Source organism: Coenobita brevimanus, chromosome 34 (assembly GCF_032717465.1).
Source record: "Coenobita brevimanus isolate Jiangsu-jjx chromosome 34, ASM3271746v2, whole genome shotgun sequence".
NCBI lineage: Eukaryota > Metazoa > Arthropoda > Malacostraca > Decapoda > Coenobitidae > Coenobita > Coenobita brevimanus.
In genome coordinates, this window is record NC_136987.1 from 7,468,716 (window position 1) to 7,495,415 (window position 26,700).

The 26,700-nt window shown below is 42.5% G+C and overlaps 1 protein-coding gene across 1 annotated transcript in view; it reads right to left on the reverse strand.

The window, feature by feature from the left end:
- The window catches only part of LOC145396064 (DBH-like monooxygenase protein 1 homolog), a 38,097-nt gene extending 18,997 nt beyond the window's left edge, over positions 1-19,100 (reverse strand). Inside the window, exons 1-5 of the mRNA XM_080269529.1 lie at positions 18,889-19,100; positions 14,039-14,311; positions 13,246-13,334; positions 11,790-11,952; positions 9,435-9,585 (exon numbers count right to left, since the gene is read on the reverse strand). Coding sequence (XP_080125655.1) covers positions 9,435-9,585; positions 11,790-11,952; positions 13,246-13,334; positions 14,039-14,311; positions 18,889-19,077 — 865 coding nt within the window. The 5' untranslated portion in view covers positions 19,078-19,100. The remainder of the gene's footprint in view (positions 1-9,434; positions 9,586-11,789; positions 11,953-13,245; positions 13,335-14,038; positions 14,312-18,888) is intronic.
- Positions 19,101-26,700: the final 7,600 nt, after the last annotated feature.

Genomic DNA, 26,700 nt, shown 5'->3' on the forward strand with positions numbered 1-26,700 from the left:
CACACATACTCCTCAGACACCTCATATCCATTACATTCAAACTTTTCCTCTCTGCTACACCCATATTCCATGTTTCAGCCCCATATAACGCAGTCGGTACCACAACACCCTCATACAGCCTTCTCTTTACATCCATTCTAAGCGAACGACATCTAAACACTTTTTTCATTCCTCCCAGCACCTTTCCTACTTCATTCATTTGAAACTTCACTTCTGCATCTATTCTTCCATCCACAGCAACATGTGACTCTAAATATTTAAAACACTCTACCTCCTCAAGCAACTCGCCATTCAAAACTATATTCATTCCCCTACCATCTACCAACCTCGTACACTTCATCACTTTACTCTTATTCTCATTTACTTTCAATTTCCTCCTTTCACACACCCTTCCAAACTCCTCTACCAACTGTCTCAATCTCTCCTTTGAAGCAGCCACCAGTGCAGTATCATCTGCAAACAGCAGCTGCTTCGGATTCCACTCTCCACCATCAACATTCACCAGACTCAGACCTCCACCTAAAACTCTTGCATTCACCTCCCTTACAACACCATCCATGTAAATATTAAACAACCAAGGCGACATCACACATCCCTGTCGCATCCCCACTCCCACGAGAATCCAATCACTCACAGCATTTCCCACTCTTACACACGCTCTACTATTTACATAAAAACTTTTCACCCCTTTTAGTAACCTACCATCAAGTCCATACAATCTTAAAACAGTTTACAATGCCTCCCTATCAATTCTATCAAACGCTTTCTCTAAATCCATGAATGCCCAGAACACATCCTTCCCTTTCGCTAAATACTTTTCACACACTTGTCTCACAGCAAACACCTGAGGAATATCAGGAATATTTTTTTCTTCATTTTCATTCTAGTTTGGTTATGAAGATGCTTCGTAACTGTTTATCATCTGGAATAATTGCGCGTGTGTGTGTGTGTGTGTGTGTGTGTGTGTGTGTGTGTGTGTGTGTGTGTGTGTGTGTGTGTGTGTGTGTGTGTGTGTGTGTGTGTGTGTGTGTGTGTGTGTGTGTGTGTGTGTGTGTGTGTGTGTGTGTGTGTGTGTGTGTGTGTGTGTGTGTGTGTGTGTGTGTGCATGTGTGTGCATGTGTGTGTATGTGTGTGTATGTGTGTGTGTGTGTGTGTGTGTGTGTGCGTGTGTGTGTGTGTGCGTGTGTGTGTGTGTGTGTGTGTGTGTGTGTGTGTGTGTGTGTGTGTGTGTGTGTGTGTGTGTGTGTGTGTGTGTGTGTGTGTGTGTGTGTGTGTGTGTGTGTGTGTGTGTGTGTGTGTGTGTGTGTGTGTGTGTGTGTGTGTGTGTGTGTGTGTGTGTGTTCCTTCATTTACATCTAGTGTCACTATGAAGTGTTTAGTAGCTGTGTGAATGAAGATTAAAGCATAACAAAGTAATCTTACACATAACTAAGGACATGTGCCTTAAGTTTTAATCGGAGACGGGAAGGCAAGACCCAAGACTCTAAAATTTGACAGATATTTATAGAATGCCTGTGATAGATATGATTAGCCTGCATCCCATATTACAGTGCGCAGTCAGCAAAGATATGGAGACGCTGCACATGTTCCGGCTGGTCAGACTACTGCACTCCGTTTGCTTTCCCATTTTCCTTGTTCACCCAGTATTACAGATGGGGACCTGAAGGAAAACAGAAAGGCCAAAGGCTGGAAGATTGCAGAAGAGTTGTTCTTTACAGAAGAATAAAAATCCATTTTAAAAAGCCATTCACTTCGAGATGCTTGGACACTTTGCGCTTAGAGTACTGGAGGTCATAGGCAAAGAGAAGTGCACACTAACATAGATCCTGAGGCGACCCTCTGGATACAGGAAGGACTGAAAGTATCAGATATTTTTCTTTTACTGATTTGGGAGAGAAAAGCCCGGTGAGTGTGTTGCTAAACAGATACTGTGTACCTGCAGTAACGGATGCGGGATGCAACTAACCTTAAAAAAAAAAAAAAAAAAAAAAAAAAAAAAAACAGGGTCGTGCTCTGGCATAAACTGAGACAACAAACACTGAGTGTCTGTCACAGGAACCCTCGAACAGTTGACAGGTATAAATTTAAATCTTCGTCATCGCCATTCGTCATATGGTTCAGAAAATATCGTCAAAGATCTGGGGCTTGTCTTCTCTTTCTCCATTCAAGTTTTAACCTCTTTAGCCTGAGGACGTCTTTTTCTACTCTGTTCGCGCTACTGCCAGGCGACTCAGGTTAGAGTACCACAGCAGTAAACCAGTTTGTGAAATTTTATAATAAAATCTTTCCAGCTTAAAAAATCTTTCCCAAGCTGAGTAAAATCATTTTCGGGTTGTAAGAGTTAAGAGTCTGGCGTCTTTCGCTAGTTTTAAATTATTGTGAGACAAAACTGTGAAGATAAATGATTTCTACCTATAAACATGAGCCATAGTTCTGCTAACCCTACCAGTACCCCTGACCGCAACAAAAGTCAGATAGTGGCTGATAGCTTTTCCAGACTGCATGAGCGTCAGCGTGAGCTGTTCCTGTTTAGCAAAGTTTCTGACTATCACCTTAGCACTGAACAGCAGGTGTGGGATTCACAAACATACTTGCGACTGATTCCTTCCCGTGGCAGATTTATTTTTGTAAAAAGAACTATAGGCAAGAGAAGGCTAAGCATTCTATTTCCATGTTCTCTCTGCATAAAACAGATGTAGCCAGTGATAATTTTTTTCTCATAATGAATGTATGTTTTTCGCAGGAGAAACAGGATACTTGGGAGGACTCATAACTCTTCTTTCCCTGTACTTCCTTCTAAAACAAATTTTGTTTACAACAAAGAGTCGATCGTAAATTTTTTCCATGTTATCATCCCGGGTGTGAGACTCTTGCTATGATTTCCCTCTAGACAGTGTCAGGATTAGACGTTGAGCAGAAACTATGGCACACAAGTGCACAGTCAAGGACAAAACTTCTCCCTTTTCTGCATTACTTTTCCTTTATTGATGAATGTTGAGAGACACGTGTATGTTTCTCTGCCCACAGACGATTTACTTATGTGTCAAGGAGGAAAGTAACGGACATATCATAGGTGTGAATCTGGCCTGGGACTGAGGCCTGGCCTCCATATCGTGGCCTCGGACGCGACCTTGGCATCTACCTCCAAAACCGGCCCTGGCCTCGAGGCCAGCTGGAAAGTGACAGGCCTTGTGACAGTTCCGAGACCTAACTACAGTTATGGATATAGAAGTGAATCCCAGAACACACACACACACACACACACACACACACACACACACACAGAGGGAGAGGGGGAAGAATCAGTCCAGTAATATATGACTGTGGTTGCATAGATACATTGAATATAAATAATAAGGGTATGTACAGTAAGGTCTTTGCCGGAGGTAGAACCCAGAATTATAGAAATTAAATCCCGGTGAGTGTTGAGTGGCCCATCTTCGGTGACAAAGTATTTTTTAAATCTAGGTCTTTCTTTTCTTTTGTGGGAGACCTTGAAGCCACACCACTTACGTCTGAAGTAGTGCTATGAGGCTGGCGATGTTGATGAGATATAGTTTAACAGGTTTGGAACATACGAGTACTGCAGTCCGTCTGTCATATGAGAGGGCACCATCATGTCTAGTCCCGAACAAGAACAAGATTGCAAAGCCAGCACTATCTTAGGTACGTCAAGTGTGTGAATGCGAAGCTTAATCCACATCCCAGTATTGTTATTACCACAGAAGCCAAAATTATTTGTGATGACATCTCTTAGCTTCTGAGTTCGTTAGCAGCATATATGGTTGTTAAATCTACTGTGGTTTATGTTTTACTGCTACTCTGTAACAGAGTACGTCTGTATTAATTAAATTATATTTGTCCTAGTTTCTGTTCGTCATATCAGACAAGCATCCAGCAACTGGTACAGAAATACCTATGAGCTATGTGGATAACATATTCACCATATATGTTTAAGTGATATGAAGGTATTTATATTTACCAGTCATGAAGTCCTATGAATGTCCACAAAACTTTATTTTCTCTAGACTAGCAGCATTTGAGGTAATACTGCCGCACTGTCGACAGCTTTATTCCCTAGTCCTCGTTCGTAACTATCTTTTGAAACTACATTGCTAATTATTGCACATGGCAAAGGCATCACTCCATACAAATGTAAGTGCTTTACGTGATTATCATCAGATGTAAATCAAATTCCCATCCAAACACTGAAGCTGATATTTCTGGTAACTTAAAAATGATCAAACCACCGCCCCATCTCACCCTCATAGCTTCTCCACCCCAGTTCACGGTCCTCTGAGGCACGCAGTTACCCGTATGAATGTTTTCAAAGCGATGCTATCTGCTTCGTTTTTATATTCCTTTATTAATGATGTCCAGCAAATCAGTTTAAAGAACTTCGAGCCAATAAACGCCATGATAATAATTAAAGGAAAAAAGTGTATTTTATTGTACTTATATATCTGAAAAGTAATCACTGACCGTAAAACGTAATGAAATACAGTTTGTGTCTTAGGAATGGGTAGTATTTTGATGCTTTTCTGTTAATTATTAAAGCTGTAACAAGGAAATGAATAATGCTTACTGAGTACAAGAAATGAACCCTCGAAAAAGGGGTTCGTGTGAACACTGAAATAAAACGGGGGAACGACTTTCCACCACCAATCTGTCTGAAATTCCATAAGGGAATACTTATTGGAAGGCCATTAAAACTGGACAGAGAATGGCGAAGCAAACTCCATTCACAGCTACATAACCAGTAAAATAAAAAGTTCTGAGACAATGAGCATGACCCTGCATTCAGATTTTGGCCTTTACCTCCACCTTGACCTACGGTACCAAATCTGTACAAAAAGGTGTTTACTTCTTTCCATCCCCACACATGATTCTCCTGCCGAGTCCAAGGAGGGCCAATGTCCAGAAATCTTGTTTACCAAGGGTGGTAAAAGAAGATGCTAAACTCTGTTATAAATTCAGGTTTTCATTGTACGTTTGTAAGGTACATGTGAAACCCTCCCCAATGAGTCAAGAGATTGGCGTTTTTACCATTGAACAATGCGTCACTTACGATGGTACTTCTGTAGCGTAACTCAGATGTGGTATTTTTAGACACTGGTCCTCCTTGGACACAGCCGGAGAACTCTTGTGCCAAGTTTGATTCAGATTGCATTATTGATTAAGAGATAATCCCACTCCCTGATGCTGCACCTACAACTTTGGCCTTGACGTGCTACCTTAGATTCTGCTCATTCTTGTTCAAAATCAAATAAGGTATTCCCAAACCACTACACAGTGTATATGATAAATCTGATAAATAAATGGAAAAGATATGAGTGAGGTAGCTAATGCTGAGACACGACACTGTACCAGGAACTTTGACCTCGGCCTGTGACCTTGACGTTTGATTCTCCAGTACAGAAAACGCATTATTTCTTTTCCAAACCCACCCACAGTATATGTGCCAAGTTTGATTAGAAGAGGATCAGGTGTGCGTGAGATAACTTGTTAACATTATACGGACTCGATCACCGAAGCTACTGCCATGAAAAAAAAAGGCAAAAAAAAAAAAAAAAATGCATCGCTTAAAATTAATGAGAAGGTTGCCGGAAGGTGACGCTTTTGTTTTACGCAATTTTTCAAAACCCGAAGAATGTCGTTTTCCAGTCCTGTACCCCACGCATCCCTCAGCAAACACGAGTCGTGAAATGGTGGTGAGGGTGTTTTCTGCTACGGTTAGGTGTTGGTTTTTGCAATACTTTTCTCTAGCTTTCATGGATCCACAAAAATCATAGCAAGTCAGTGTTTGTTTCATAATAGTCTTCATGAAAACAAATAGCGGTAAAGCAGCTCTCATTTCCTCCTCTGTCCCTACCAAGAATCACTTCTCCATTCTGTCCTCAGCTCATCCTGCCATCATCCCCTCACTACCGTTGTCTTTTTTTTTTTTTCTATGCAAGGAAGAAGGAACCAAAGCCCACGAGCCCGCAATAACAGTTCCTTCCAAGAGAAAAACAAAATACAATAGAAAGCCAAATTCAAGATCCGATCATTTCGAGATGCCTGGACATACTGCGTTTGAAAGACTAGAGATCATAGGCAGCAGGAAATACAGACAGAGGGAGATAGTTCCATAGTTGACCTGTTGCATAAATGAAGGACTGGGAGTAACAGTTAACTCTTGCATTAGAGAGTTGGACAGAAAAGGGATGAGAGTTTGCTGCTAGACGGGTGGTACGCGCCCGTCGTAGAGGTGGAGGAATGCATGCAGACAGTTCAGAGGAGCAGTGTCCATTAAAGTAGCGATAGAAAAGAGATAAAGATGCAACAGTGCGGCGAAGAGACAGGTTGAACAGAGTCAGTAAGAGGAGGAGAGTTAATGAGACGAAAAGTCTTTGACTCCACCCTATTGAGAAGAGCTGTATGTGGGGAGCCTCCCCACACATGAGAGTTGTACTCCACACAGGGGTGGATAAAACCCCTGTATAGAGTCAACAATTGTGCAGGGGTAAAGGAAGAATGGAATCGGCTTAGCACACCCAATCTCTTGGAAGCAGATTTTACAAGAGATGTAATATGATCTTTCCAAGATAGGTCCCGAGTAAATGAAACCCCAAGCATGTTCAAGGATGATGCAGGATTATGCTGAATATTATTAAACATTAGTGGGTATACCTGTGGAAGATTTTGTCGGGTTAATAGGTGTAAGAACTGAGTCTTAGATGCATTAAAAACAACCAGATTATTTTTACCCCAGTCAGAGATACGAGCCAAGTCAGACATTAGGTGTGCCATAGCCTCATCCCTTGTTTGTTGAAGTAACTGCTGAGATGGGTGTTGCGGGAACTGAATGGAAACGTGAAGGGTGGAGTCATCAGTGTATGAGTGGATAGGGTTAGATGTACTGCTTAGAAGGTCATTGATGAATAAAAGGAAGAGAGTTGGTGATAGGACAGAGCCCTGAGGAACACCACTGTTGATAGATCTAGGAGAAGAATTATGGCCGTCTACAGCAGCGGCTATAGAACGACCAGAAAGGAAGCTAGCGATGAAGGCACAGATAGAAGGATAGAAACCGTAAGATGGCAGTTTGGAAATTAAAGATTTATGCCAGACTCGATCAAAAGCCTTTGAGATCTCAAATGCAATGAAAAAGCTTTCGCCAAAGTCCCGAAAGGAGGATGACCAGGATTCTGAAAGGTAGGTGAGAAGATCGCCAGTGGAGAGTCCGACGGAACCCGTACTGACGATCAAAAAGAAGGTTGTGATAGGAAAGATTCCTTAAAATTTTTCTATTGAGAACTCACTAGAAAACTTTTGAAATACAGGACGTTAAAGCAATTGGACGATAGTTGGAGGGTTGAGAGTGGTCATCCTTCTTTGGGACTGGCTGAATGAGAGCAAACTTCCAGCAAGAAGGAAAAGTACAAGTGGACAGACAAAGGCGAAAGAGTTTGCCTAGGCAGGGTGTAAGCACAGAAGCACAGCTCTTGAGAAAAACAGGAGGGACTCCATCAGGCCCATATGCCTTGTTAGTACTGAGGCCAGTGATGGCAGAAAATATATCAGCTGAAGAAATTTTAATGTCAGCCATGATGAAGTCAGAGGGGGGAAGTGATGGAGGAACAGCACCGGAATAGTCTAAGGTGAAATTGGAGGAGAAAGTCTGTGCGAAGATATATATATATTTTTTTTTTTATGCGAGGACGAAGGAACCAAAGGCCATGAGCCCGCAGTAACAGTTCCCTCCAAGAGAAAAACAAAATACAATAGAGAGCCAAATTGAAGATCCGATCATTTTGAGATGCCTGGACACCACCGCCGGATTAAGGGGGGGGCCCAAGGGGCCCGGGCCCTGGGCCACCCACCAAGAGGGGGCCTCCCACCAGAGCAACTTGTGTTCATTTCATTTCGTGTTTATGCATTACATATTACAGCATTGGATGAATAGTCCCCGTTCAATATTTCCTAACTAAAAGTGTCCTATTTATATATTAGGATTTAGGTTACCAGTCTGTGGTGTATGCCATTGGGGGAGTTGGAAAGGGGGCCTCCCCTCCAAGCGGGCCCCGGGCCTCCCACATGCTTAATCCAGCCGTGCTGGACACACTGCGTTTGAAAGACTGGAGATCACAGGCAGCAGGAAATACAAACAGAGGGAGACAGTTCAAGAGCTGACCTGTTGCATAAATGAAAGACTGGGAGTAACGGTTAACTCTTGCATTGGAGAGTTGGACAGAAAAGGGATGAGAGTTTGCTGCCAGACGGGTGCTACGCGCCCGTCGTAAAGGTGGAGGAATGCAAGCAGACAGTTCAGAGAAGCAGTGACCATTAAAGTAGCGATAGAAAAGAGATAAAGATGCAACAGTGCTGCGAAGAGACAGAGGTTGAAGGGAGTCAGTAAGAGGAGGAGAGTTAATGAGACAAAAAGCCTTTGACTCCACCCTATTGAGAAGAGCTGTATGTGGGGAGCCTCCCCACACATGAGAGTTGTACTCCACACAGGGACAGATAAAACCCCTGTATAGAGTCAACAATTGTGCAGGGGTAAAGAAAGTAGAAGAAATAGCCACAGAACCATCAGTGTTGAAAAGAGGAGAGAAGGATGATGAGGTAAAGGTGTTAGAAAGGTTTTTGGCAGTGTGCCAGAAGGAGCGGGAAGAATTCGAGTTGGAGAGTTGAAAGCATTGAGTACGGATGAAATTATTTTTAGCAGAGCGAAGAACAGACTTAGCATGATTCCGGGCAGAAACGTAAAGATGATGTGATTCAGGGGTGGGTTGGCTCCGGGTCCTTTTGTAGGCCCTCTCCTTGTTGCGGACAGCATTAGAACAAGCGTGATTAAACCAAGGCTTTCTTGCGTTAGTCAAAGGATATGGGAAAGGAATGTATGCTTCCATGCCCGAGAGAATAACCTCCGTAATCCGCAAGGCACACTCAGATGGCTCCCGGCCATGGAAGTAATAATCATTCCAGGGAAAATCAAAGAAGTACTGCCTGAGGGCCTCCCAATCTGCGGCTCCAAAATGCCACAGACGACGTTTCCCTGGAGGGTCCACAGGCCGTACCAGAGTGATAGGACAGGTTAAGGTGATAAGGTTGTGATTGGAGAGCCCAACGGAGAGAAAAGATTAACAGTGTAAGCAGAAGGATTAGTTTTAAGGATGAGGTCAAGTATGTTGGAGCTTTCTCCAAGGCAGTCTGGGATACGGGTAGGGTGCTGTACAAACCGCTCTATGTCATTAAGGATAGAAAAAATGAAGGCTTGTTCACCAGGTGGATCAGTGAAAGGAGAGGAGAGCCAAAGGTGGTGGTGAACACTGAAATCTCCTAGAATGGAAATTTCATTACCCGTCGGCAAGAAGCAACCAGATGTGCGCGTACTAGGGACAGGACAGCGTCACTGTTTCATTGGCAAGGAGTTGTACAGTACCTACCTGGCATATTGGGTGTGTAGCACTCATAGCCCGGGTGTCCCACATACTGCTCCAAAGTCCGGCTTGAATCAGTCCCGTCCTGCGTCTGGCACTCGAACGCCACAATGTGATGAAGGTTACTGCGAGCGTTCTTCCCGTATTTCAAGCTGAACTGTAGAAATAATAATGCCATGAACAAAATACACGCATGAACATACAGTAAATGCACCCATAAATAAATTATGCACCCATTAACATCCATTCAGCAGTATTCATATTTGCTTACATTCATTCTATTCATTTTAAGTAATTTAAACAAGTCTGGGCACAATCAGGTTAATTTATGTTCATCAAGGTTACCTTAGGTCAAGTGCATAATCAGTTCAGGTTATATATATTCAGTGAAAATTTTTTTATTAAAATTAACTTGACTTACTGCAAGACCGCTGTTTTTAGTTAACTTCTGGTCCGCTGAGGTAGCTCAGTGTTCATCAAACCCAGTCACTGAGCAGGTGAACCTTACTCGTATAAAGCCAGGAGCAAAAAGTTAGTCCCTTTCATACTAAACTTACCAAGTTTCTTCTTCTTCTTCTTCTTCTTCGTCATCATCGTCTTCTTCACTTGCATTGTGGTATGTAAAGTGAACCTATATGAGCGTAATGCGCGTTTGTTTTCTTGTTTCCTATCCCGAGAGGAATTGTTTTGTTACATTTCCCAAAGCAATGTTCTTTTCTGTCTTATTGGTGTTACTTTTGTTGTTCTTACCACCACATGTTGCCACGGCATCGTTACTTTATTTGTGGGATGATTAATCTGAAAATTACTATGCATATACTGTATCTGGACCTGATACCTCGAGACAGTTTTTATAATTTCAATTTGAACCCTTGAATGTATTTTATATCCTCCAGTGTGTACAAAGACAGGTACAGAACACCAAAAGTCGAGCGTGAAATCATCAGACACCAAAACACCCGAAGTCTGTTGGCAGACTTTAAAAAACACCCATCCCAATAAAAGGACGGGTTTCCAGAGGTAAAGTCTGAGGACCTAAGGGAGCTGAGCCGGGATGAGAGTTTCCCGTCCGTTCTTTCGTCCGTGCTCTAGAGGCCGTTGTCAAAGGAAACGCAGTAATGGACCGATTTAGAAGACCGAGGTGTTGAGCGAATCCTCTCCATCTGACGGTGTGCGCCTGTCACACTGGTGGACATGCCCATAGTCACAGTGACCACAACTGTCTCTATAATCTGTAAGGGATGTCAATGTGCAATAATTTATGCCCTCATCACAATTTTGATACAACCCACTATAAACGGGCAATCTGCAAAAACTTTAAGTACCGGCCTGTGTCGCTGCCTCAATAAGTGGTGGAAGCAGTAGAGCTGTGGGTAGGCAGGAAAGTCTAAAGGTGGAGAAGTACGTAGGCTTGTAGTCAGGGAGGTAAGGAGGTCGGGAGGGAGGCAAGTAGGCAGGTAGGGAGTTAGGGGAGAGTAGGTTGGTTGGTAGGTAGGAAAGGAGGTGGAGTGGGAAGCAGACAGGGAGGTATGTAGGAATACAGGTTGGTAGGGGTGAAAGGAGGTAGTAAGGGAGGCAGGCAGGGGAGTAAGGTAGGAAGAAGGGTAAGTAGTTAAAGAGGTAGGTAAGCAGGAAAAAGCAACAAGAAGTGCAATTTATCCTTTATATGGTGAAGGAATAGTTTGCAGCTTAATTCCACAGTGTAACAGAATGGCTGCATAACCCGAGATCAACGAAAAAGAAGAAAAAAAAAAAAGGAATCCGCTATACACGGCAAGGATCATATGAGACTGGCTTAGAGACCTTATCGTGCCAAAACGCAGCCAGTACCGATTCTCGAACGGGTTACGGTAGAGGTGAGTTCGGTTTGAATATGCCTCCTACTCTGATTGCTCTGTGATTCTTTCCATATGAGTTACAAAGAGATACATGTATGTGCGCGTGAGTAACAAACTTTGGGAAATATTATGAATTTTCTTGTAATTGTTGCCCCTCTTTTCATCATTAATATATATATTTTTTAATATTCTCTTGATGCATTCGTTCATGCATTTACTGAAAGGCAGGAGTTACGAAAAGGTGGGGCTGGGTAAATAAGATTGGATGGGATGAAAGAGTACAGCCTGTGAAAGCGGACATTGTACTGTACACGAGGTAACGTAAGTGAGGAAAAGGTTTAAATCAAAGTTTTCGCCCAGAAGAAGATAAAGAACAGGAAGAACACGACAGTAACTATACATTGCTCTCCTGTACTTTTTTCAGAATGTAATAATATTTCTGTATACTCTGATTTTATTGTTGATTGAGACACGGGTCTCTGTTGTCATGCGTTCCATTTGTCTATACTGCTACAGGACTCACCCCAATGTAATGGTGTTTCTTTTGCCACTTTGGTATCTTCTCAACGTGGCACCAGTAGAATGTTTCCTGCGTGTGTGGCAAAGTGGTACTCTGACTCACCCGCCACACTTGCGCATCCTCTGGCACCGTCTCCTGGTAGAATGGCAACAACACATAGGCAAACCTGATGAAGATAAAGGCTTATGAGGGCACACATAGGCAGGCAGGTATGCAGGCCTAAAGACAAGGTAAAATGTTCAAATCATTCATTGTAACATAATACGAAGAAAGTTCACAAAAATGCACAGAACAACAATTATTAGCATCGAAGACTTAGGGCAGCAGTACATATAAACCAGGAAGACAAAAACAAATGTATACGATTATAGTGATGCAAATTTTTCGGGCTCTTTGGACCAGTCCAGCTGGATCTAAACTGTCGGGGCCTCTCTAGGTGCTTGTGAGAATGGACTGAGACTAGTCCTTTCCTGAATGTTGCTCCTTTTGAATGGGAGAATCAAGTGGGAACAACGAGGAAGCAATTAATTATGTAAGAAATATAATGAAAGATAATACGTCAGGTAAATTATTAATGTCGGTTATTAATGCACGGTTGCTTCTACTTTATAATAAATTGGTTGTTGTTCACCATCATTCATAATACTGTGATTCTTTCCACACGCTGTTGGTGCAAGACTGAAATAGAATTAACTTAAACCAGTGTTACAATTCTCATCCTTGAGGAATTACTACTGAGAGAAGCTTACTACTGCCGTCTTTAGTTTTTATATTCCTTTGAGATTTAAAAAATATATATGTTTTTCTCCAGACATGATTTTTCCACTACTTTAGGAATAAATGAGTGGCTTCAATTTAGGTCTTAGTGATCATTAATTTCATTAAGAATCTGCGTTATAATTATCACCTTACCACATTGGTACTGGCTGTCAATTATGTGAAATCCATTTTTGTTTTACCATTTATCTTTTGAACATATTGACAGTCTTTATATTATCAGCTTTTTAAACCCTACCAAGAATTACCCTTCTCGCTGGGTGCTAATGTGCAGCTTTGTGTACAAGCAGCAGTCAGAAATAATACAGCTCGTCAGTTCAACCCAGGAGACGGAACGAGTAGTCCAGTCTGGAAAGGTTGTGCTGCTTCACCAGAACTCCCATGAAACTGGCCCAGTCAGCCTGTACTGGTCGTGAAAATGCACTATACTTTGTTTACTCTAAGTTGGCCCAGATTTTCATGCTTTTGAAGCTAATTTCGCATAACTCAGTGGTAGAAAAATCCAGTGCTACGGTTCTACATTCCTTCCATACCGTTTCTCTGTGACAAGCATCATATTATAGTGCTAATGTATACTTACAGTTCGGCATCCATTTTGGAGATATGGAAAGTTTAGGCCAAGATAGTATAACCTGAGTATAGTTGTTGGCCAAGTGACAAACACATGACATCAGTGACGTACCTGTTTCCCCGATTAGGACCGTGGTAGGAAGGGTGTTCGTCACTGGGATCGCTGTCTCCCCACGCGTACAGCAGCCGCACAGTCTCATTCTGTCATAGAAAATTTGGCACAGCGTCTAGTCCCGTCAGACAAGTTATATCTTTTTTCAGTTATTTTTCTTTCTCGATTATTTTATTCATATCAGGAGGGACTTTTCCAAGAAGACGGGTTGTATATTGCCATCGTTAAATCTTTTAATACAAGTGGTCTCTCCTAAACTTAACAAAAAAATCGACTGGTGATAAGAATAAATAAAATTAAGAAAAATTAAACAACTTGCATAAAAGTGTATGCCTCTACTCAGAGCAAAACCCCTCACCCACAGGCGACTCAGAAGCACAACTAGAAAAGTCAAACAGCGTCACACGAGCAGGTTTTCTGGCATTTTTTTCTAGCAACACTGTCCTGGCAACATCTCTTGATAACTTTCATGGGAATATTTTAACACAAACTTTCACAGCCACAGGCAACCCATGAAAAGCTACCACAATCATCGAGTTACCTGAGAAAACCTGCCACAAAACTGCTCGTGTGGCACCTTTTTAACTCTACAGGTGACACATGTACAGTATGTAGTGCTACACCTCAACTATACAGTATAATTACACACTGTCCGACATTCATACAACAGACAGCAACACAACATGTCAACTGTGCTCGACTTTGTACTGATGTTCGCCCAGGTAATTCAGTCTGGTATCTCCTTACCGTGGGCCTACTCAGTCCCTTCCAGTAACTGCAATCACATACTTACCGTAAGGACGTAGTCGTGCGGGTCGCAGGTGTTGATGTCCCTGGCCACAACAAGGACGGTGTGCGTGTCGTTCTCTCGTGCGTGCAGCGGCCGCCAGTCAGCGTGGTCGTCGAGGGGCGGTGTGAGTTCACCCACGCCGTGGCGGTCCTGCAGGAACAGTCGTCCGTTCTTCACCCAGGCGGTGATCATGTCCCCGCCAGTCATCCCGCCATTAGACGAGAACCCGAACCCCAGCCAGCCAAGGGTGCGAGCATGGATCTCCCATACCACCTCCTGTATCGGAACACTGGTACTTAGGAATACCAAAAGAAGCATAACATTGACACAGCAGCATTGTCAGGGAAGTTATAACACACTAGCCATCCCGACATAGGCCGGAAACACGACCCCTAGCTAACCACGTGCGCCAGCATGGATTTCCCACACCACCTCCCATCAGTGATAGACACTTAGCACAAAAAAAAAAAAAAAAAAAAAAAAAAAAAGGCATAAATTAACACAGCAACATTGTCAGAGGAAACGAAACACGACAGTCATTATTCCGTTCGACTAGAATATGAACCTCAGTCAACCACAGTCGCAGGTATGTATCTCTCACGATATACCTCTAGAGAAACATGGACACGCCAGAAACTGATTTGTCTGCCTTAACCATTTGACTGTTGGGATGAACAAAATCGTTTTGTGTTATCCTAATTTGAATCTTCGGCGTACCAAGAGCGAAGAAAGAGTCACTCGAGATGGTTTTCGAAGCAACTGCTAGGATTTCTCTCCCAGCTGAACAGAATCGTCTGCTGTTAGGCTGAAAAAAATGCTCAAGGGTGTCAGCGGCAAGCAAAGTATTAAATTACAAGCAAGCCATTTATGGAATACTTGAAATTGGCCGATGTGATTAGCCTGCATCCCACATTACAGTGTAGTCAGCAACGGCACAGAAAGTTCAAATATGTTCTGTTATTTCGTGCATCAAATATTACAGTCAGTAAATGAGGTCTTTACCACAGTTTTGTCTTCACAGTTCTAATAATGTGGTCTTTTGACGTAGTTTTTGTTGTTGCTGCTCAACCCTGGTCCGTCTGTTCGAGCAGACCCATCGACCGCAGGTAAGCAGCTTGTCCCTATGGGGTTGTCTCATAAGTGTCCTACACCTGTGATGTGTCTACGTCTTTGTGTGGCATGTGCTGCAGTGTTCCATTATGTGTGTTATGTTGTGTGGTCCTATTCTACAAGCAGGGCACGTGTCATCTGTGATTCTTCCCAGCCCATAGCTGACCTGGCAGGTAAACAGGGCTGGGTTATGTCCTCATCTAAGCCTAGGTAAATGATCTCCATCAGATCTCCTGAAGTAAACCTCTGATGGGTGGATGTCAGGATGCGGGGCTTGCAATATAGAATTCTGATCAAGGTGTGGTAGTGCCTTGCACATAAGTGAGTATATAGTATAGTGTTTCTTCATTGCTTGTGTTGGATTGTCTGGAAGTGGGATATTGTTGTAGAAGGTTTGCTATTGTATGGTGATTGTTCTATGTGCCAGGGTGTGTTGTGTGTCTCTGCCATGTACGAGTAATGACATGGGCGTCATATATTGGCACAGACTGCCACATAGAACTGTGTACATACCTTTCATTTCAAGGTAATCTCTGACGGGCAGGACTTTAGTTTCAGAATGTAAGCTGTGGCAGTGGTTTTGGTGCAGCCAATGGTGATGCGTCAGGCGTGGTTCTGTTTGATTTGCAAGGTGCTGCAATAAGTATTAGTTAGGATGGGAGCCCATGCCGGGAAGGCATATGGCATCACTGATGTATCCTTTGTAAGGACGTTGCATTTTTGTTGCCCAAAGTCTGGCCGTGTAGTCGTCCTGAGTGCACTAAGTCTTGGGGTGCATCGTCTCCTGATATCTTGTTCGAGTCCGGTGTCATATGTCACTCCAAGGATCTTAGTCGAGATAGTGTGTGGCACACGTTGCCAAGTGTAGTGTGAGGGGAGTACCTCTGTTCATGTTTACTGCTGGTGATGAGTGTTGTGGTGGATCTGGCTTGGGAGATCGTTTGCAGGTTCTTCTAGACCCGAGTTTGCAGCGTGTTGAGGTAGTCCTGTTGCAGTGTACAGGTTGTGTCTGCAGTGCGATTTGTGGTTGTTATGATACCGGTATCTGAATATGAGACAGTGTTTGTGGGTGGCTAGGGTGTAGGGATATCATGCATGTATAACCCTGCGGAGCTCCGTTAGGGAAATTTCGAGTTCGTGATGATTTGCCATGGAACATAACATGTGCTTGTCTACCGAACAAATACTTGGCAATTCAGATTTAGCAAACACCGATTGTCTACCTTTATGATTATCATGTAGTCGATTGGTATTAATGGGAGTCGTCTTTATTACAGATAAGGACAACATTTAACTCTTTGAATCTAATGACATCTTTCGTATTTAATTCATGTTATCCCAACCGTTATTACATTTGGTGGGGATATAGGAATCGTCCCTGTCCGTCCGTCCGTCCGTCTTTCCGTCTGGGCCTGTATCTCGGAGACTACCAGGTGGATTGACTTCATATCACACAGAAAGACAGAGTATGTGTCGTAGTTGATACCCATGTATGTAAAAGTGCCATATTGTCTGTACTTTACTAGCTATGACCATATAAGGAAAAATCGGTCTTGTGTTATCCGTCTGTCCGCCTTTCCGTCCGGGCCTGTATCTCGGAAACTACTGGGTGAATTAGCTTTATATCGCACAGAAAGCTAGAGTATGTGTCGTAGCTGATGCCAACATATGTGAAATTGCCATATTGTCTATACTTTACGAGTAACGACCAAATAAGGAAAAATCTGTTATATTTTGGAAACTCCTTGCTGGATTCTCTTCAGAACTCACAGAGAGATAGAGTACGGATCCTACTTTATGTCCATGTATATGAATTTCACGTAAGTATTTTACGAGCTATTTCCATGTAAAGAAACTAATCTGTAAACATCTGAGTCTTGGAAACTACTTGCTGGATCATCTTCACTTCTTAAAGAAAGATAGTGTACGAGTCCTAGTTTATGCCTCTGTATATGAAATTGTCATACTTATTGGTGCATACCTCTCTCTCTCTCTCTCTCTCTCTCTCTCTCTTTATATATATATATATATATATATATATATATATATATATATCTATATATATATATATATATATATATATATATATATTTTACCTAATGGTGGGGATGCGTCTTTGCTAAAGGCTTGTTTTTACAGGTTTTATACAACTTACGAAAGACATCACGAACTAGAGAGGTTACATGTAGCGTAAATTATCCCTGTCGCTACTAGAGATCCTTCCTAAACTGAGTGAAATCGTCTGGAGACAGCAAGAATATAATATAAATGAAGTCGTTAATTGAAAGGATAAACATAATGTGGGGCTTAACCAGTACCAACAAAAGCATACAATTTCCACAGAAACAGGAAACACATAACACAGATACAGTAGCACCAGGATTATCTTAACCCTAATAATTATAATGGTACTGCACTGGGTGAGTGGATGGGTATGTGCATTGGCAGGTGGGTTGGTGGGTGGAGGGGGTGAAAGGTCCACTGAGGAATAAGTCCATGGGATAAGTAGGTCCATGATTGGAATAGGTCCACGTGGGAAGACAGGTCCATGAGTGAATCAGTCCTTCAGGGAAATGGGCCCAAGTGGAAACATAGACTCAACGGGTAAAAATATATCCATGGGGGAAATTGGTCCATGGCAGAAAATAGGTCCATTTGGGGAGTCGGTTTTCCCATGGAGAGAAAATAGGTGCATGAGGGAAAATAGCCGGAAGAGGGAAATAGGTCCTTCAATGGAGAACTGGTCCATGGTGTAAGTAGGCCCATGGGGAAAGGTTCAGAGGGAAAATAGGTCCATGGTGTAAACAGGCCCATGGTGTAAATAGGCCCTTGGTGTAAATAGGTCCATGGTGAAAATAGGTCCATGATGAAAATAGGTCCATGGTGAAAATAGGTCCATGGTGAAAATAGGTCCATGGTGTAAATAGGTCCATGGTGTAAATAGGTACATGGTGTAAATAGGTCCATGGTGAAAATAGGTCCATGGTGTAAATAGGTCCATGGTGTAAATAGGTCCATGGTGAGTGTTGGTCCATGATGTAAATTGGTCCATGGTGTAAATAGGTCCATGGTGTAAATAGGTCCATGGTGTAAATAGGATCATGGGGGAAATAATACGTTTATGAAGGAAAACAGGTCAGTCTGGAAGATAGGTTCATATGGGAAAATATGTTCTTGGCAAAAAATAAGTCCATGGGGAAAACTGGTCAATGGGAGAACAGATCCCTGAGGAAAAATAGGTGGGCTGTGAACTGCCCCTTAGGGGGTGTAGTTGGAGACAGGCGTAAGTGCTAATGATGTTGACACAACGTCATTGTTACTGTTAGTATGTTGTGCTATAGGCAGTGTAGCAGGTAAATCAAGTCTTACTGCAGTAATTCATATGAATAACACAAAAAAATTATATATGTAACAAAAGAGATTCAGTCATCACTGTCGTCGTCCTGGGCTATTTTTCCACCTAAGGATGGGGTGAGGTAGGATGCAGAAAACAATGCAAGGGAAAACAGGAAAGTGGGGGAACTGTTAACTGCATACCTAGTAAATTGGGTCGGATACAGTCACTGTGAATTAGTACTATATTTAACTTCTCTGGGGTAAGCTGGGTGTCCAGCCAGCTTCACTGAGCGGATTTGTCCCACACAGCTGCCTGGGGAAGGTATAATATCCAAAATAAATTGCTGAGAAAATGATGCTATTAAGCCTTCTATGTAATTCAGACAACGACCTCTTGGCCCACACACCTGCTTGTCAAGGTCCGGCGTCCAGAACACTGTGAACACGCCGTCAGGATCCAGCACGGCCTGGTGTGTGTGGGCAGCATGGTGGTGGGCGGGCAGGGAACACAGCTGCACTTCGGCTGCCACGTCAAGCCTGGGTCTGTCGTGTCTGTCCGCCTCACTGATGCCAGTCATAACAGCCACCACCGCCATCACCCGCCACAACAGCCCTGTCAGACCCATACCTGCGACACTGGGGAAGGACAAGAAAAAGGTTTTGATTAACACCTATTGACCACACGAGGATCATTAAATTCTTCAATCCGTTAACGAACTTTTTACTTATGCTGACTTCAGACAAGTATATTTAGTGCCTGTCATTCAATCATTGTTATAATGCTACCATCGGGTGACTCTACACTGAGTGTCAAGCTTAACAATCAATCAATCAATCATTTCCTGTGTCACCCTCGGGGATGCATAGGGCCTCGATGAACTCACACCACCACATCCTATCTTGTGCTAACTCCTCAAGATCTCCCCAACACTCATCTCCAGCTTCCCGTCTCATTGTCCTCACCCACGTCTCTTTTGGCCTTCCTCTACCTCTCCTACCAAGTGCCACCCACCCTGGTGTACCTCGTACTATTCCCTGTCTCCTATACACATGTCCTAGCCACTTCCATCGTGAGAATCTAACATATTCATCGATCGGCTGCACTCCTGTTATTTCTCTAATTCTACTATTTGGTATCCTTTCCCACCACTTAACTCCTAATATTCTTCTAAGTGCTTTGTTTTTAAACACCAAGAATTTATTTTCCATGGTCACTGTGCTGTACCAAGACTCGTGTCCATAAATTAAGATACTCCTAACCATTACCTTATAAAGTTTGATTTTTGTATGCACAGAAAAATTGTTATTATTCCAAATATTTTTAAGCATTCCCATTGCCTGATTAGCCTTCTTTAACCTTTCCTCGAATTCAAAGTTCAAAGAACCATCCTTGGCTAAATAAGTACCTAAATATTTAAACCTATCAACTTGCTTTACAACCATACCTCCAATTACACATTCCTGCGCATTTTCCATATTCATATTGATTATTTCAGTTTTTCCACAATTAATAACCAAACCCACCTTGCGACCTTCACTCACCAAACAGTCCAACACTCTCTGCATCTCTTCTGGCCCATCACAAATCAAAACTATATCATCTGCATAATCTAAATCTAAAAGTTTCCTGTTCTCTCCCCAAAGTATACCTGCACCGGTTTCTGTTCCAACGCGTTTCATAATGTAATCAATGACCAATATAAATAGTAAAGGCTATAGAACACCACCTTGAATTACTCCGGACTTGACTTCAAACGAATCACTCAGACAACCATCAACCATCACTTTACAAAATGTGTCCTCATGCATGTTCATAATGACCCTCACAAACTCCTCTGGTATTCCATAATGTCTCATGATCTTCCTCATAGTCTCTCTCGAAACACTATCAAAAGCCTTTTCAAAATCAACAAAACAAAGACTTAACGGTACTCTCATTTCATTAACTTGCTGCATCAAATGCCTAACTATAAAGATATGACCATTGCAACCACGTCCCTTTCTAAAACCAGCCTGTTCATCCATCAGAATACCCTCAACCACCGGCTCCAACCTATTTAACAAACTCTACTGAAAACTTTCAAAGCTATCGGTGACAAAGAGATTCCCCTCCAATTACCACATTCACTCAGGTCTCCCTTCTTCGGAACTTTAACAATTACACCATTCTTCCAAACTGATGGTAGTAACCCCGTCACCCATATCTTATTGAATAGCTTGGTCAAGATCATTATTAATCTATCCCCCTCCACTTTAAACATTTCCGGAAATAAACCATCCTCCCCTGGTGCCTTATTATTCTTTAACTGTTTTAATGCTTTCTCCACTTCTGCAAGCCTCAACTCTCCTGTTTCTATATTTAAATCTTCCTGAGCAGACGGTATATCCTCTTCTGGTGGTATTGGTCTATTAAGAACTGTCTCAAAATGCTCTTTCCATCTATTTTTAATATCTCCATCTTTGGTCAATAAATTTCCTTCCCTGTCTCTAACTGGTATTTCCTTGCGTTTACCTGCATTACCACTCAGTTCTCTAATCGATTCATATGCTATTCTTTGACTCTGTCCATCATTTTTGTTTATTAAGATTTCAGTCTCTGCAACCTTTTCATCCACACATCTTCTTTTATCTCTCCTAGCTAACCTTCTTACTTCTGAATTCAAACTCCAGTACGCAGCTCTTGCTAGTTCAATCTCTCGTTCATCAACGCATTGCATCTCACTCCTCAATTTAGCCTCACCTCTCTTTTTTATCATATTCCACGTTTCCTCTGATATCCATTTCTTTCTCCTGAATCTATGTCTCCTTCCAATCGTACATTCAGCAGTCTCCTGCAAAACTTTGTTCACATCCTCCCACATCTCATCTACACTTCTCTCCCCCTCTTCCAACGTTTCCAACACCAAAAACCTATTTCTGCATTCTAATCTGAATTCCTCCTTTTCTTCTCCTTCCCTTCTAAGCTTAACAATATCGTATCTACCAACACCAGATTTTTCCTTCTTCTGATTTTTAAGTTTAAACCTTATTTTTGCAATGCTGAGTTGATGGTCACTACCAATATCCGCTCCCCGTTTAACATGAACATCTAGCAGAGAACTTCTATGCCTCCTACTGATAGCGATGTGATCAATCTGATTTTTATATTTTCCACACGGCGACACCCAAGTTGTCTTGTGTATATTGCAATGCTGAAAGAGTGTGCCGCCGATGACTAAGTCATTTGCTAGACAGAAGCTTCCAAACCTCACTCCGTTTTCACTCATCCTACTACCAACTCCCATCTTACCCATACATGCCTCAAATCCCTCATTTGAACAGCCCATTACTGCATTAAAGTCTCCAACGCAGATCAAAACATCATGTCTAGGTACCCTTCCTACTCCTTCTTGCAACTTTTCATAAAATGTGTCTTTCCTTTCATCGAGTGCATCATTAGTAGGTGCATAACACACAAACAGACTGATGTTGCCATGATTTGATTTAAACCGTGCGTATAACAATCGCTCATCTATAGGATCCCACTCACATAAAGCCTTATTTGCCTTACAACCCAGCAACAATCCTACTCCCTGATAATGCATTCCGTCCTGTCGGCCAGATATCAATAAACGTATACCATCCTCCAAATCCAACTTATCGACTCCAGTTAATCTAGTTTCTGTCAGAGCACAAATATCAAGTCCGTAATTTTGAAAAACCTTCACTAACTCATCGATTTTACCGTCATGATTTAGCGTTCTCACATTCCAGTTACCAATTTTAATTGTATTTTTTGCATTAACAAATGAATTAGATTGTAATTGAGGCAACCGTGAGATTCTTAGCACCCCCTGCCCATTTAAGGGCTGCACGGGACTGGGGGCCATTATTGTTCTTTCAGAGTCCATCAAGGTTTCTTTGGCTAACTTCCTGAACACCTCGCCAGTGTGTTGCAGTCGCAGTAGGCAGCTAACTTGCCTGATTGCCCACACCCGAAAGACCCAGCTATGCTGTAGCCAGTCACGTGCCGGCATGCTTCCCAGCCATTTCACTCTCAAGGAGTTCCTCTGCCTGAGAAAGCAACCACCCCCCTGCTCCCGAGGGCTTTTGATCTGTGTAGGTAGAGGGCGATCACTCCCTCACTAGCCATATACAGTGTATATACAGTGTATAGGCTACACTCACACTTAACGGTTTTCCTTAATCCAGAAAGTCTTTAACTACAATAGATGGTAACATTACACCCTTTAGGGGAAGGGGAGGAAATATTGTCCCTGTAATTCCTATGAACCTGAAGGCAAAATGGGAGAGTAGTGGGGATAAGAGTTTACCCATCCTCAATTTTTACCTCTGGGAAAGGTATAGGAAACTTTGGACCTGAATACTGTGCCTGCCCATGGCCCAGTAAACAGAGAGGTTCACATGGCTGTGTAGGCATAATATGTTATAATATGTTATAACACAGTAATAGGTAACAATATGTAAAACAGGTAGTTATGTCTGAGTTCTCCAGGAAGAGACAATTAAACATCCACCTTGCCCTAGACTAATCAAGAATGCCAAACACCCCTGATCATGTGCCGAAAACTTGAACGAAACACACACACGCACATACGGACGCACACGTACGCCCACACACTTTAGCAGGAAGCTAGAGGGGAATATAAGTCCGATATCACATGTAGGAGAGCTAGTAGAACAAGTCAGACAGAGTAGGGCAGGAGAGAACAAGAGTTTGACAAGGAGAGAGCGATAGGGAGTAGGAGGGTGAGAGTAAAGTAGGAGGACAGCAGCTAGCATAAACTGCTACTAACCATAGGCTACACGGGTCAAGCCAAGCTCTTAACTTTTATTCAAGCAACTGTCACAATAAACTCCACCGACCCAAATTTGCCTATTTCATCATCCCACTTAAAATACGAAGAGAATAACGGAACAGAGAAGGCCTACACTGATATCTACAACGCCTCACCATTACTCTCTCCTAGCGACTCTCCCATCGACGATTCAACCAGATAACCTTCTCTATAGAATTACACCCGTCGGCTACGTCTATTTACAGCTGCAGGGGGTATGGGAGGCGTAAAAAATGAATAAGAGTTGAAGCAGTGATTGTGTTCAAGAATGCAAAGAATTCTGTGTGGTACTGAGTGAAACAAAGATGAAAGGGAGTGACGTGGATGAGTGTTAAAGTGTGAAGTACGTAAGGTCAGTGTGTGTACGCGAGTACAGTGTCAATGTGCTGCTTAATTGATGAAATATGAATGGGAGAGAGCAATAAAGGGATTATAATCATGTTCACAAGATATGTATATGTTAAGTTCAATATAGTGAAGGTGGTGTAAGCTTCTTGGAATGATAAATATGAGAAGTAAGACAGGCTTGAGGACAAACTACACGGGCTGTGATAGGACAGATGATTAAGAGTTATAAAGAGTTTGTGATTAGAGACCTAAATGAAAGAGTTGACACTGGTCCTGTAAATGATATATTGGATCATCATGGAGAACCACGGGAGAGTGATAAGGGCCAGCGACTGAAGGACGCATCTGCATTGGTAATTCATATTCTAGGCACAAACAACTCGGAGACGTACGTGGTAATGGTAGACTGGAGATAGTAAAACATTGAAAGTGAAGCTGGAAATAAGAAATGGCAGATGACTATGTGTACCAGCTGAAGTTAGTGGTTAGTGCAGTTAGGATCAATGGATTGGGAGCATTTGGATTTAGAAAACTTATGAAGTGCATACAGAGAGTTAGGAATGCTAAAGCTGTCTGTGGTGTTGTAAAGGCAGCAACTAGTCAGATATATGCAGCTTAGAGGAATGATGTGGTTAAAAGAGAAGTGTAAGAGAAGAGAAAGTAGCGGCTTCGGTGGATTGGGAAAAAGACTGGAATAAAAGAGGGAAGGAAAATACTGTGAGTAACAAACACGTAATGAGACTAGGAAATGGAAAATAGGAACTGGGTAAATAATAATCAGGAAGATAAATAAATACTAGATGTTCTAGAAAAAACAATAGGAAACTATTCTGGGAAGATGTGCAAAAATGTAGAAATGAAAGTGGAAAAAAGTGTAAAACACTGGGGGATGAATGAAAGACGACTAACAAATGGAAATAAAGTCAGGCAGAGATGAAAAGAGTACTTTTGAAAAGCTGATAAGAAAACTGGAAGAAGAATGGTGGCGAACATACATGGATCTGGTAGTGTGCACAGAATGAATGTGATGGTGGAAAATGTAACACTGGCAGAAGCTGTTGTTGTTGCTCAACCTCGGACCATAAGTGAGTAGCTTTCCCGTCTGGGATTGTCTCAAAGGTTTCCTACACCGTTGATATTGTGTTTGCGTCTTTGTGTGATATGTGCTGTGTAGTTCTTCATTGTGTATGTTATGTTGTGTGGGCCTATCCTACAAGCTGGGCTGATGTCATCTGTGATTCCACCCAACCCAAATCTTAGCTGGTGGCTGAGGAGGGCCGGGTGATGTCCTGATCACACTTTCTCATTCGTACTGCTTCCTATTCACACATCAAAGCGTCTCGTGGTTCGTGTCTACGTTGTAAGGTGTCCTGTGACTCGTCGTGTAGAAAGGTGGGGAGATTCAATCCTACCACAGTCGTGCGGACCACACGTTCTTTTATGAGTGAGTGTTCATTACATGTTACTGAGTTGTTAAGAAATGTTGAGGCCTCGGCGGTTACTTTTTATGCAAGGAAGAAGGAACCAAAAGCCAGAAGCCCGCAAACTGTTCCTTGCAAAAATAAAAACAAAAACAATACAAAAGAGAGCCAAATTCAAGATCCGTTCATTTCAAGATGCCTGGACACACTGCATTTGAAAGACTGGAGATTATAGGAAGTAAGAAATACAGACAAAGGGAGACAGTTCCAGAGTTGGCCTGTTGCATAAATGAAAGACTGGGAGTAACGGTTAACTCTTTCATTAGAGAACTGGACAGAAAAGGGATGAGAGTTTGTTGCTAGACGGGTGCTCCGCACCCGTCATGGAGGTGGAAAGATGCAGACAGTTCAGAGGAACAATGACCATTGAAGTAGCGATAGAAGAGAGACAAAGATGCAACAGCGCGGCGAAGAGACAGACGTTGAAGGGAGACAATAAGAGAAGGAGAGTTAATGAGACGAAAAGCCTTTGATTCCTCCCTATTGAGAAGAGATGTATGTGGGGAGCCTCCCCACACATGAGAGTTGTACTCTACACAGGGGCAAATAAAACCCTTGTATAAGGTCAGCAAGTGCGTAGGAGTAAAGAAGGTAAGGAGTCGGCTTAGCACGCCTAATCTCTTGGAAGCAGATTTTACAAGAGATGCAATATGATCCTTCCAAGATAACTCCCAAGTGAATGAAACACCAAGCATGTTCAAGGATGATGCAGGACTGAGCTGGATGTTATTAAACATTAGTGGGTACTTCTGTGGAAGATTTTGTCGGGTTGATTGGTGTAAGAACTGAGACTTTGATGCATTACAAACAACAAGATTATTTTTACCCCAGTCAGAGATACGAGCCAAGTCAGACATTAGGTGTGCCATGGCCTCATCCCTTGTTTGTTGAAGTAACTGCTGAGATGGAAGTTGAGGGAAGCAAATGGAGAGGTGAAGGGTGGAATCATCAGCATACCATGGATAGGGTTAGATGTACAGCTTAGGAGGTCATTGATGAAGAAAAGGAAGAGAGTTGGTGATAGGACAGAGCCCTGAGCAACACCATTGTTGATAGATCTAGGAGAAGAACGATGACTGTCTACAACGGCGGCTATATAACGACCAGAAAGGAATCTATAGATGAAGGCACAGATAGAAGGATAGAAACCATGAGGGCAGTTTGGGAATTAAAGTTTTATGCCAGACTCGATCGAAAGCCTTTGAGATGTCAATTACAATGGCAAAGCTTTCGCCAAAGTCCCGAAAGAAGGATGACCAGGAGTCTGAAAGGTACGTGAGAAGATCCCCAGTGGAGCGTCCCTGACGGAACCCATACTGACTATAGAAAGACGGTTGTGATAAGGAAGATGCTTTTAAATTTTTCTGTTAAGAATAGACTCGAAAACTTTTGAGACACTGGATATTAAAGCAATTGGACGATAGTTAGAGGGTTGGGAATGGTCACCCTTCTTTGGGATTGGCTGAATAAGAGCAAACTTCCAGGAATAAGGAAAGGTACAAGTTGATATACAAAGACGAAAGTGTAAGCACAGAAGCACAATTCTTGAGCA